At 40.3% G+C, this 14,122-nt stretch overlaps 1 protein-coding gene across 4 annotated transcripts in view; it reads left to right on the top strand.

The window, feature by feature from the left end:
- PDGFD (platelet derived growth factor D) overlaps positions 1-13,764 on the top strand; it is a 141,661-nt gene extending 127,897 nt beyond the window's left edge. For all 4 annotated transcript variants that reach the window (XM_066175755.1, XM_066175751.1, XM_066175752.1 and 1 more), the window contains one exon: positions 10,306-13,764. In XM_066175755.1, coding sequence (XP_066031852.1) covers positions 10,306-10,440 — 135 coding nt within the window. In that variant the 3' untranslated portion in view covers positions 10,441-13,764. The remainder of the gene's footprint in view (positions 1-10,305) is intronic.
- Positions 13,765-14,122: the final 358 nt, after the last annotated feature.

Genomic DNA, 14,122 nt, shown 5'->3' with positions numbered 1-14,122 from the left:
TTCATTTCCTCTTGCTTTATTCTTGTGCTCACACTTGAAAATTACAATTAAGTCACTTGTAAACTCTCTTCCCTTCCAGATTTATTACTTATAGGGGGCAGCTGAATCATTCAGCCTTTACTCTTTTTTCCCACTCAGGAATTTTTAAGGAAGGCAAAATTTTTGCATAGGAACAATGCCCATTATTTTAATCCGGTCAGAGCACATCTAGAGAGGAAAATCACAAGGAAAGTGCATTTTGTGTTGTTGCCTCTAATGCAGTATTTTAAGATTGAGACATGAGCAATGTTCCCTAAAGTGAGCATATCTAGGGAAGTTACTTGGTAGTTGTCTTTCTGTTGTTGGAAGGTAGGGTAGCCACATGCCATGCTGACTTACTTCTGACACATACCTCTTGTCAGAGCCTGATTTACCACTTGGCTTAAGGCCCAAGTGAAAATGAGCTTTATGGACTCTAAGGCTGGATGCGATGAAGGCTCATAACATTAAGGCATTACCTTGAGAGACCCTGAGGCTGCAGTAGCAGAGGGTTGTTGAAGGTCAGAACTTGCCCACACTGATAGCAGTGTGGTTACTCTTTTCAAAGGTAAGAGATATTTTCTCACACAGAACTGCAGAATACAGCATACTCCAAATGCTAGGACTGGAGAATAGTTAATATTTTCTCTAATTTAAAACAAGATGCAAAGGATGACCCTAGTAATTACAGAGCAGAAACCTTATCTCAGTGGTAGAAGAGCTAATTGGAAAAAAAATGTTAATAGGTATATAGCACCTTGATGTCTATGAGTTGATAAAATTTACTCAGAAGGACTTATATATGAATAAATATTTATACAGCACCACAACATTGAACAAGAATGCTAAAAGGACTGGCACATCCTGCAGAGAGCAAACAGTCAGCCAGACAAGATCAGACATGGATTAGAAGCTGGTTAAGTGATAAAGAGCAATGAGGTGGAAGAGACGAGCAATTTTCTAAATGGGAAGGGGCTATCTGAGGGTACCCCCAGCATAAAGATTATTATTTCATGTATGTTCATTCTGGTGGGAGGTGAACACAGAGGTGGCAAAAATGACAGGTGGCACAGGAGATAACGTACTTGAACAGCAGAGAAGGCTGTGAGGAATTTCAGAAGGTCTTTTTAACTGCTTATAAGTGCAGGTTAAAAAAGCATCAAGCATTGGGATGTGTGGTCTCAACTATTTATTCATATAACACTGGGTGTGTGAGGGGAGGAGGAAGAAATGAGGGGTAGAAATTGGGCTAAATGTCAAGCAGTGAATCACTGTGAAGAGCTTCAGGAAAACAGTTGTTAAGTGCAGTGATAAGAAAAAGACAAGTGACAGTCTTCTGTGGGAGTGGAGATGAAGGGGTAATAACACAGTGAATATGGTGGTCTGCATAAATTGGTGGGACACTTTACACAAGGTTTTGACAATTGATGCTTAAAAGGACAAAGGCAGAACTAGAAAAAATAAATAGAAGCAGCAAGCATAAATCATGAGAGATGTAGGGGAAGATATAGATCAAAAACATTTATAAGGAGAGTGGCTCAAAAGTTTTGGATCATTTAATTTAGAAAAAGAATTCTAAAGAGACAACACAGTGAAAGATAGGAAATCAGCAATAGTAGCTAAAGCAAAATTAGAACTAATAATCTTTTCCTTAAGAAAAGAACAAGGGAGAGACTGGAAGGGAACTAATTTAAAATTATAAAAAGCAATTGGGTTTTTTTCATAGTAAATCTGTGAAACACTTAAATATAAGTGCTGCATAATTCAGAAGATTTCTGAAAGACCTAGAGGTCAAATATAAACTAAGGAATCCTGCATTACACCTGTATCAGAAATTAGGTCAACTGTTGAGAGTAACTAGAATGAAAAATGCTGATTATAAATATGTTATCAAGCACTTACTTTTTTCAGGTGTTAAGAAACAGCTAGTGCTAGAACACCAGAATATCACACTGGCCTGGTATTGCTCAGCATCAGGATGCCATGACTTATGACTGCCCCAAATTAATCACTAAATTCAGAAATTTCAGCATTCACACAAATATATCACTGCTAATTTATTTTCCTACTCATTTCTATTTGGAAAACCATATGAATTTAATACAGTGTTTCATCTTTAACATTAAATGGCCTTTGTAAGTTTAAATTTAAATTTTATCCCTTAGGGATGAATTAACAGCTCACTGAGCAGATATTTAGCCAAGTGTCTCCCCATTAACATGAGTGGAAGTCATGCAGATAAATTCATGTATGACATACTAAAGATGTGTCCATTAATTTTAGTCCAAAATGTTTTCCACTTTATTATTATTATTATTAGCCACACACAGTTAATCAGTTTTATTCTTATTCTCCTTTGACACTTTAATTTTACTTAAATACCAGGTGGAAAAAGCACTGAGGAGAGGCCTCTCCGCATGCCAGTTTTAGAACCATAGAGACAGTTTACTCTCATAAAAGCCAATTTGAAACCTACTAACCTTATCCAAAGAGCCTTTAGTTGCACAATGAAGGATGGAGCTTTACAATTTATGGAATCCCCAGCACCATTAATTTGGTTAAAAAGCTCGGCCTTCTACTGCGGGAGGACATAGGCCAGATTCAAACACAAGTCTCAGTTAATTTGATTTACAGAAGACACCAGAAGGAAATACTAGGTGGTGTAGCAACGAAGGTGTTTGAAGTAGCTAGAACTGAGCCCTGCAGACCCCAGACCCCTCCTCTTGCCAGCCTGATTTTCCCTAGCTTCTATCCTGGAGCTTCATCCACAGAGCTCCTGAACCTGCAAGAGCTTTGTGCCCTGCACATGTATATGCTTGTCCTCAAAAGTAAAAGTGTCTCTGGAGAGGGAGCTTAAAAGCTCGCTGCCATTTCTGAGCTACCCAGTATTTCTGTGTGAGAAAGACAGGCAGGCAAATTTTCCAGAAGCGATAGGCTTCTCTTTTGGTTTTGTGGCGAGTGATGGAGTAGCTGCATGTGGGCAGCTGTGGGGACCTTAAAGTTCTGAGTGTTTTTTGAGAGAGAGGCTTCTAGTCCAGAGAGATTTCAAGGTTATCTTCTTATGCTTTTTAGTTCCCTCTCAGTTCCTGTTCAAAGCCTCCCACTGTAATCACTGAGCAGTCTCTCCTAGCCTAGCCTCTCAGGACTAATAGCTATCACGTGGAACCTTTAACTTTCGCAAGCTGAGAGTACTGCTCCAGTTCCCTGAATGGAATGTACAGCTCTTTTCTATCATGTCTGACTGTAAGAAGTGATGCAACAGCAGCGAAAATGAGAACATGAGATGGCCACAATAAGGGGTAGCTTTGTCTTTATTGCCCTGAGCGATGTTAATCATGAAGTCTTCGATCTTCTTTATAGCCTGGAAGTTTGCCATGACTTTACCAAAATACTCAACAGTTTTCAGAAATTAATGGGGTCATAACTTGGGTAAACAGATAGTTTTATTGGTGGGTTATTTTTTTTTTTCCTTGCACGTGTCTTGTGATGCTCTGTGGTTTTCCATGGCTTCTGGGTTTGCTTTGAAGCAGAGCAGATACTCTGGGTGAATACTCATGACTGACCACAAGTATCACAAACTTTCCAAACCAAACAGAACAAGTCCTGGAAGTGTCTGAAAAAGTCTCTCAGGCATAGTCTGCCATAAGTGGTACTGAGTTATGTTGCAATGCTCTGTGCAAGGGAAAGGCAAAGCAATGCATGGAAATGATGCAGCATACTTTAATCAAAGCTCAGCCCAACTGCTGTCTAACTTTCTAAAGTGGACCTGGAGCTGCTCTTTAAAGAGGCACAGGCTCTAAACCCGAGATTACTGAGATTACTCAGCACAGAGAAGATGTGTGGGAACTCAGGCCAGGACTCAGTTCAGCTGTAGCTGTGCTATCACCTCAGAGAAACAAGAAATCAGTTTCCCCATCTCATTGCTGTAACTGATGAGATGTGAAACAAGTTTCCATGGCGAATAAGTGCTCTTTAGGTAGCAACCAGAATTTGTCAGAATGTATAAACCTCTGCAAACACAGTGCTGAGCTGCACAGCTAAGGGGCAAATAAGGAAAAAAAAAAAACGTGGCGACAGCAGATTGCAACTTTTACCTGCTTATTTGTCTCTCCTCTAAAGACTGATGTGTTTTCCTCTGTCTATAAAGTGCTTCTTCCCCCACCCCTTTTTGAAGCATTATGCCTCCATTCAAGTTTGATGTTGACTGGAGCTTGTCTGGTGCCTTCACAGGGCATACATTCAGTTAATTCTCAGAAAGAAGGTTGTGTTTAGTGTTAGGGTGGCAATTTCATAACCTTTGATGGCCTTGAGAGAGGCAGTAGGTAGCCCAGAGCACAAAATACTGTATCTTGGCACAAGTTGCTGGGGCATAGAAATAGTTTCAACTGAACCAAACATTGCAAGAGGAAAACTAGACAGATGGGATATTATACAGGAGAAAAGAGCACAGGAGCACAATAGAGAATTAAAAAGTGGAACTTCAGTAAGACAAAGTTACTGCAATGGAGTTAAGAAAGATAACTAATACAATTTGATGGTACCGGGGCTTTTTGCTTTTCTTCTTTTATTTTTCAGAGAAATGAGAAGCAAACCTTAAGGAGGCACTTGAGAGAGAAGACGATAATTCTCACCCAGTATTTACACAGGGAAACATAAGATAACTGGTCAAGAAGTTATCTAAACGCTGCTGACACAACAAAGGGAATTTGCTAAGGGATTAAAAAGAGCTAAAATCAAAGCAGCGTGCAAGGAATATGGTCTGTTGTACGTCCTGGAGTTGATAGTACATGTATAAAGGAGATAAAAGGTTGTTATGGTAATAAAGGCACAGAATTAGCCTGACAAAAGAGTTAATTCATGGAATATTGTACAAGAAACAGCAATGGGATTTATTTGGAATGCAAGTACAAGGAAACAAAATGAGTCAGAAATCACTGCTAGGTCACAGGATGAGCAGAGGGAGCACAGAAGCACAGTGAGAGAAAAAAGGTTAATTTTTAACTAGATAAAAAATAAAGTTCTTGGGTTGACATCTGGAAGTTAAGCAAGTGAGGCATCCTGTGATACATGTCAGGACAGAGGCAGTTTGTGAAGGAGGAACACCTGTATCTAGTCACTGATAAAACAACAGCTGTAGCATAATACACACATAATTCCTGACAAGATCAGCAAAAGTGTCTTGTTGATGTCACATATATCAAAAACATCATAGCTTTAATGAGTGCTTCAGGTACTTGAGTTTTTAGCCAATTAATTTTCCCATTTTTTGAATTAAAACTAGGTGTTTCTTATGCATACAAATAAAAAAATAGAAACAACAATTCTATCTATATTTAATAATCCCTTAGTTTGCCTGCTACCACTGGTCAGCAAGCCAACTCCTTTTTCTTGTCCTTGATACCCTGTAATTATCTCTGGCAAGAAAGAATACATCTTTGGGTCTCTGTCATTGGTTTAGGCTGTGTTCCTACTAGAGTAAAGGTCCTTGTGCTAAATTATGAGCCACAATCCCATACTACATGGCTTCTTGTACTCAGAGCACAGCTAAACCGTGGCTGACCTTTGGATTAGATAACTTTCAAAAATTGCAGGGTAAGATTTTTTATGTCTATCAGAACTTCGATCTGTGTTGAATGTTTGGAAATTTTGATGCTTCTTCTTTCATTAATCTCAGACAAATATAATTTGGTTTGCATGCTAGAATGGTGCTTTTTTAGATGTGCAGAAGGTGATTAAATAATGCTGCATAGCAGAATTTTAAAATAAGTTCTGCAAAGTACAAATTTCACTATCTAAAATAGCATCCAAAGTTGCTCACCATTCTCTGTCACAAGAATATGAAGCTAATTAGATATTGGGTAAGCCATAATCATATTATTGATTTTCTGTAGGCTTCTTAAGGTAATCAGAAGGAAAAAAAAAAAAAAAAGCCCTTTTTAAAGTGAGGCTCATTTTTCTATTGGTGCTTAAAATACTGGTCAAGAATTTAAAAAAAACAACGTTACTGTTGTTACTAATAAGTAAATGATAAGTCAAAAATGCCTGTGGGGGACTTTTTTAAAGTTTTGACTGGGTTTGCTATCCGTCTTTGAATTTAATTAAACAGAAATCAGCCATGATGGTCTGTCATGGCTAAATGTTGCCTGACTTCAAGGGCCAGTGATACCTGGCTAGGACCATCAGCAAATGCTGAGGGAATGGTTCACCTCATCTGGCTCTACCCATCTAACACTGTGAGTCCAAGCTTTGGGCTTCTTTCCTAGTCCCCAGAGGTGGGAGTTTCAGGTGAATCATGCTCTGGTGTTGCTGCTTTATGGTGGCTTCTACTGGAGACATGCCAAATATGTATCAGGGTGAGCAGGTTATCCTCAGCTGGGTCCTCTTCCTGGCAGTCATTGCCACTCTGCTGTCCTCAGCCCCTGATCTTGTTCTTACAGATCTGATAGGGGCCATCAGATCATTTTCCCTGACTTCCTGTGCTCTACAGGCAGCAGGAGAGCACCTGCTTCCCCCAGAGCACAACCCAAACTGGTACCGTACACCTCCTGGAAAGGCAGTCCTCAAACGGACTGGAAATCCCCCAGTTCCTTGGAGGACTGTCCAAGTGGTGTTTGGGCGTGACTTAAACAAGTGTGCCCTAACTCCACTTGCTGGCTTCAGCTTCCAGATCCTGTTTTTTGTCATGGCTTTGATCTCATTTAAGGAGGCTTTCAGAAGCTGGCATCCAAATTCAATGCATGATCAATGAGCAAGATAGCTGGCAAGGAAGCACATGTAAGTACTTACTTATATTTCCTACATCACTGCCCTCAAGGAAAGTTATGCAGTGTCTACAGTAATTTTACCTTGAAACTTTTCAGATGCTCAGGCACATCTACAAAGTGGAATGCTGTTCAGGATATTGGTGTGCTCCTATGGGGCTCTCTGCATAGATAATGCCCTGCTGCACTTTTTTTCATATTGCCTATAGGCACCAAATCCAGCTCAGAAGCAGAATAATCTGTCTTGATTTTATTTTAATTATTTCAATAGTTTTATGACCATAATTTACTCAGTGTTTGATGAGAGGGACATGACTGTAGTTACATGCTCTTTGTCAGGCAATGATCTGAGTAGCTGAGGGACTGCAATTTGTTGAGAAGACATCGAAGACATTGATCATTTAATTTGAAAACTACAAGGTTTTTCTTTTTCACCCCCACAAAAATAAAAAAAAAAAAAAACCACCAACAACAAGCTTTTGAGCATTCTAAACCTGTCATATCCATCTTTTCTAACAGCTACTGATCCCAGCAAAAAATGAGCTATAAAGTGTCCTGAACAGAATTTATTTGAATTGTTCTCATTAATTCAGTAGTTCCTCAGCTTTAAGGACGTGACCATGTGATAAATAAACAGCAGCAAACAGCAGAATAAAGGGTTGTCTTCCATCTGCTGTGGTCGCCAGAAATGGCCATACTTCCAGATCTTTTCAATTCCCTCGTAGTTAGATGAAAATAAAACTACTAGGTGGGAGTGCGACAGAGAGCTTTGAATATCAGTTCTGTAATCAGCTATTAAAGTAGCTCTGGAGAGGGATCTGGACAGTCTGAATCTGAGACCAATTGTATGAGGTTCAACAAGGCCAAGTGCTGGGTCCTGCACTTGGGTCACAACAGTCCCAGGCAGTGCTGCAGGATGGGGCAGAGTGCTTGGAAAGCTGCCTGACAGAAAAGGACCTGGGGGTGCTGGCCAGCAGCAGCTGAACATGATCCAGGGTGTGCCCACGTGGCCAAGAAGGCCAATGGCATCCTGGCCTGGATCAGCCATGGTGTGGCCAGCAGGACCAGGGCAGTGACCGTCCCCCCTGTACTGGGCACTGCTGAGGCCACGCCTCAAATCCAGGGAAGGGCAATAGAGCTGAAGAAGGGTCTAGAGCACAAGTCTTACATCTGAGGGAGCTGAGGGTGTTTAGAGTGAAGAAGAAGAGGCTCAGGAGGGACCTTATCACTCTCTGACTGCCTGAAAGGGGCAGGTAGCCACATGGGGTGGGCCTCTTCTCCCAGATAATAAGTGGCAGAACAAGAGGGCATAGCCTCAAGTTAGACAGGATATAAGGGAAATTTTCTTCACTGCAAGGATGGTCAAACGTTAAAACAGGCTGCCCAGGGAAGTGGGAGAATTGCTATTTGTGGGAAATACCAAAAAAGCATGTGGGACGTGACGTTAGGGGTCAGAAGTTGGTTGGCTTGGCGGTGCTGGGATGACAGTTGGACCCAATGATCTCAGAGGTCTTTTCACACCTGAAGGATTCTATGATTTGATAATTTCAGCTGTGTTCAATTGCTGTTTTCTTGTTTTGACTGAGGAAGTGCCTGACAGTTCATTTTCTTATCAGCAAAGCCTATATACTGTGCTCATGCTTCTTGATAAAAAACACAGGGGAAGTCCCCATGCTGTCAGATAACTGTCAGGTCTGTTAACTTAAATACAGTCCACATCTTTGCTCTCATCCCATTGCATACTTTGATTTGCTCTCAGCTGGAGAAATCAGTTCTAACTACCCGTGATCTTGCCAACTGCCAGTCATCTGGATTTGTCATATTTTTCTAGAAGATATCTTTAAATAAGTAATTTATCATGAGTTTAGTGACAGCATCTGTAGTTGACTTTAAAAGTACTTTTTCTTAAAAAAGGCATCTTTGAAGATGTGATCTCTTTTTAGCTATGTAATAATTGCAGCAACCTGATTGGGTTCAGTTCCTTTGTGCTCGGAATGGCAGTGTGATACAGCAAATTGTCCTAGTGTCCATCAGGATTTATTGCATATATGGATGCAACCAATGTTTGAGATCAATTCAAAGATACTACACTCTTGTTGCTTTAATTTAAAAAAAAATAAGTAAAATTACATGTTTCTGTATTTCTAACAGGGCAAAGTAACTCTATTTTCCCAACACAGTACATCAGCATGTCTATACCTTGCTTAGGCACAGTCCTTCCTCTCAGTATTGCATAGGCTAAATATAAATTTCATCACAAAATGGAGAACAAGATAATAGACTGTGGTCAATGCTTATCCCTTTTGTTATATCTCATGACTTTTCCAGCCTCAAGGCATTAATACCAGAGAACAAATGGTCTTGTCCTGAGAGGTGCTAACCTGCCTGTCCTTCACCACCCACCCTGCAAAGCATCTCTGGTTGTCCTTTGGCAAGTGCTTCGCATTTACTTTCTGGGACTTTCTAATTCTGTTGAAAATGCAAATATTCTGTTGATCTGGCACACAGGCTCTTATTCCCTGTCATTTCCAAAACCATCTCAACTCTTACATGGTGTTATGACATCAAAATACAGAAACTACTTTGTAAAAAAAAATAAAAGGTTACAGAGTGATCTGGTAGTTGTAAATCAGTATGATCTGTAAGGACAGAAATGTGGGTGCTTCAGTGGTTGAGGTGTTGCAGACATTTAGGCTCCACTTCCCAGCTGGCCACTGGCTTTGGGAGGTCATGCACTTAACAGACATCACTCTGTCTTTGAACATGAGAAATCCAGCTGATCTAGCAGTCACTTGGCCAAGCTAGCTCTTTTACACAACCCACAACCCACTTTCTAGGAATCTCAAGATCATCTTGCCTAGGTAGAATTTTTTCTGAAGTATCTGTTATGTTTACTTCCCTAGGAAGTAATTTTGTTTTCTGGTTTGCTTGACATTATTCACAGCAAATTCTTCAGAAATCATTTAGGTTGAGGAAGAGATTTTTAAGGTAAGCCAACAAAACTCAGATTCCACAGAAACTCAGTGGTATCTAACACTTTGTGCAAGCTCATTCATCTCCTTCTGCCTTTCACAGGTATTGAAGTTTTGGACCAACTCCAATAATATGTGCTTGAGAAATTTCAAATTGTATAAGAAAATGGTCCTTGGTCTTAAGAACAGAAATATTATACAATGGTGAGGAGGGCCAGGACAACTCAGATAGGTATGGGACTGCAAAAATGAGCCAAAGGAAACATGCTTGATAGTTTGCATGCAAAGGAGCAGCGCTGGATGTGGTTAGGAAACTGCATGATATAAAGATACCTGACATAGGAAAAAATACAGTCTGTCCAAGCTCCGTGACAAACAATACAGCAGGATGTCAAAGGGTGCAAAGAAAAAGCTGGAAATAAAACAAAAATGTGTCCAAATTAATGCCGGTCAGGGCCATTAAGGGCTGTTCATGCCCTTGGGGCCCCAACACTCTCATGCTCAGATCTCCAACAGCGTTTTCTAATTCAGTGCATTTTTGTTGATCCTCCCAGGTGCTGAAGTTCATCCCTGAGGCTGGGCATACCAGAAGAAGAGGCAGAATCAGGAACAACATGTCCTTGGTAGATATACAGCTGGATCACCATGAGCGTTGTGATTGTGTCTGCAGTTCAAGACCACCCCGATAAAAAAGGAAAAACAACGAAAGAAAAGAAACAAAACAGACACACTAATTGCATCTTACTGGATATTTCCTTTCAAGCAGGATTGCTCTGAGGACCTTTACTCACTAATCATTTGAAATTTGCTACTAGCCTGCCTTTGCAATTAGCAAAAATCATTGCTGTGCTGATTAGTGTCATGGCAACTAAACAGATATATCATACATTTATGTATCAGCATCCAAGAATTTAGGATTGTGGTTATCTGTAGCTAGATTATGAGGGTTGAGATTTTAAAAGCTCAGTTGCAGTCCTTAGGCACACAGTGCCCACTGAATTTAACTACCAGGTATGTAGGTATTTGTGGTAGCTGGCAGTGAAATAGCGTTTTGTTTGTTTTTCACCTACCTGTTCCTAGACTCAAATTCTGCTCCCATTTCTACCTCTTCAGCTCTCCTGATGGTAGATAGGGTTTCATGGTGGGTATAAATGAAGAGAGAATTTGAGCCTGTAGGAATGCGAAAGGGTTTGCACTCCCCACTCTCAGCGGGAACTTCCCAGCATTCTGGCCCAAAAGAGTGAGATAGAATGCATAAAATCCATCAATACATGAAATTACACATCAATAAAGTCAAATCTCACTGTTTGTACTCGAGCAAGTCATGTGCTGAAATTAGTAGATGCTTTGCCTAAGCCAGGACACTGAGGGTGTTAGGGGGTGCAGAGGCAGGTGCTTTTGCCGTGGTGGCTACATGTCAGCCATCACCCAAGTACTTCTGAAGAGGGGGCTCCTGCCAGCTCCCCAGGCAGATACCTGTGGGCTGGAACTGATTTTGGTCACTACCTATCTGATCTGGATTCCTGCCCCTTGCCCAAAGTGGCCCCACAGTTGCCAAAGAGGAGCCCTCTCGATACGAGAAGGGAGAGACAACCCTTCCGTTGGATCCTCCTCGCAGCAGTTCGAGGAGGGCCATACTTTCCTGTGGAGGAGATGAAGACAGGGCACATGTTTGTTGAAAATATTGATTTGTTTTGCAGTTGTTTTACTGGGAAACAAAGCTGTGTTTGAGAATTAATTATCATTATTTGGTTTGGGGTTTCTTTATTTGTTTTTTAACTTTGTCATATATGCATTAATCTTAGTTATCTGAGGTTAGTTGTCTCATTCCAGCTCTGTGCATCACTGTGGTTAAAGTGTTGAAAGTGAATTTCAGTTTTTTTGATTGCATTTCCTGAAGCATATTAACTCATTAAGTAATGTCTGTCAGTCATGGAAAATGTGCATCATTTATTAACTTCCAGGAGATACTAAATACCACCTCATAATAAAATTAGCACTTTAAAAGCTGCAGCATAGCTTCCTATGCCTTTTAAACTATTACAAAAGTGCTCTAGCTGAAAAATGAAAAAAAAAATCCTTCCAAACTAGCTTTAAGGATTTTCAAATGCTGCTCTAAAAATGTAAAAAACAGGCAGATTTAAGTTTTGCAAAGAATTGGAGTTTTGATAATGAATGTAACAGAGGGAACAGGGTGGCACATTTAATGGCTGTGGTTTTATGTTTTATAGTATATATAGGCTGCATCAAATCATCTTGTCTTTCTGTCTCTCTGAAAGTGCGAAGTAGGTTGACAATAATGCATTATAATTAGTAGAAAATGGCATGTGCTACAAAATACAAGGCCTTCAGTATGTTTTAGTACTCCACAGGTTTGTTACAAAAGTGCCCTAATGTTATCATTTCCCTCTTCATCAGCTCAAGTATTTTGTAAGTGCTTTTTTTATAATTTTAGCAAAACTTTGCTGAAAGATCTCTTAGAAATACTGTGTTACTTTCTTTCCTGTACTTTAACCTTGGAGATTCAGAAAGTGTGGGGGCTTTATTATTTATATTAATTTTTCCTCTCTGGCTCCCAGATGTCTGTTTAAAAATGCTCCTGAATGCTTACTTGGGAAGTGATTCATCATTTTTCAAAGCAATTCACATTTAAAGAACAGCCCTGTAACCAAAGATTACCACCTTCATTTTGTAGTTCAGGACTATTTAAAGAACATCTCATTCTTTTTCTGTCTCTAGCTTAATAGCAAGATTGACCCAGCCCTTCCATGAGTTTTAACTAAATTTGGAATAAATTTGCATGCAAGACCTTGGCAGTACGGATTGTTTTTGAGATACCGCGCTCCTGTTTGTACCTCTGGCTGAATCATGCCTAAGCACTCTGATTTCATAGTTACCATTGGTTGCAGGATACACAAGTTTCTCAAGGCTTTGTGCTCTAAGTGATCCTTTAATTCCCACCATCTGAGGGAAACTGGGCAGCAGGCAGTGCTGCACCGGGTGTGTGCCACACAGCACTGCCTGCTCACCCAGTCCCACCCAAGAGCTGCATGTTGAGAGGAGTGCTTGTGCCTCCTGATCAGGGGGATTCAGCGTTGTCTGCAGCCTCAGTTGCCCCTAGAGGCAACCCAGAGAGGCTCTCCCACAGTGTGCCTTAGTCCAGAGGTTGAAATCACCCAGTTTATGAGCATTTCTTTGACTATACAGAAAGATTAGAAATTTGATTTGGACATCTAAGTGGGATACATGGAGATAGATAGTGTGAATACTCCTTTTAAAGACTGAACAGCTGAGAAATCAGCTACCTGAGTTAACTGAAGGCAGAAGTGGATGCCAAGGTCCAACAGAAAAATTCAGATGCAAATTAAAAAAAAAAAATCCTCTTGCTTAATGATGGGTTTACCTTCTTAAATATAAGCTAAGTTTGTCATAAGGTTTAAAGTATTTCTCCTGGGACACTTAATCATTAATGGAACCATTCACTACTTCATGCTGCCATACAGTCACCATGCTCCCAGCCAGTGCAGGAGGGTCAAGGATGGGCTTCGTGTGGCTATGTGGGAATGATAACATACATGTGAACTAAGAAAAAACTCCCCAAAAGCCAAGCCCTGAGATGCAATGACCCTGGTGAACCCAAATACCGGCAAAATTTTTCCTTTTTATTTATTAGCAGATATTGCAAAGATGTATCTCCTTGCTTTTTTTTTCTCTTTTGTCTTTGTATAATTGTTATGTTGTTTACATACTATTTTAACTTAAAGAGCAAAGCTGTTAAAAACACTAATCTGGTTCAGTTTTATTGGTGGAATTGTAACCCCCCAAAATAAATACATTTTCAAAGGCAATTCAGAAGGAGTCCTAATTTCAAACCACTCATTAGCTTTTTATTGCTATATTCTTCTGGGATAGAGCCTACTTTCTCAAGTGCAATCTATGTATATTTTTTTATCTCAGTTAAATACAGCTTTCCAAGCAGTACTTTTTACTTTATGCAGTATATAATGTGTCTTATCTTGATGAAAAAATAAATACTGCTTTTGAAAGAAGATACTCTGAGTGATTATTCATGTTTGGATGAAGAAAAAGCCATTATTTACTGAACGACATTTCCACAAAATGACACCATCCATACTCACAAGGTCTCCTTTTGAATTTTAGCAGTCATTCCCAGGAGCATCAGGGAAGGACCAAAGTGCAGTTTTGGGATAATTGAGTTTGAACCCCTGAGCTGGCAATGCTGACAGCTTCCTTGTGGAGCAGCAGCAGTGTGACAGCAGCACAGCATTTCTTAGAGGCAGGTTAGGGCACCCCCCTATATTTGGTGCTGATCTCAGCCCCTGCAGGCTTGGCTTGGCTCCAGGAGAGATG

Source organism: Chamaea fasciata, unplaced genomic scaffold (assembly GCF_029207755.1).
Source record: "Chamaea fasciata isolate MVZ Bird 193981 ecotype frontalis unplaced genomic scaffold, bChaFas1.0.hap1 SCAF_2, whole genome shotgun sequence".
Classification (NCBI taxonomy): domain Eukaryota; kingdom Metazoa; phylum Chordata; class Aves; order Passeriformes; family Sylviidae; genus Chamaea; species Chamaea fasciata.
This window is presented reverse-complemented; position numbering and strand designations above follow the sequence as displayed.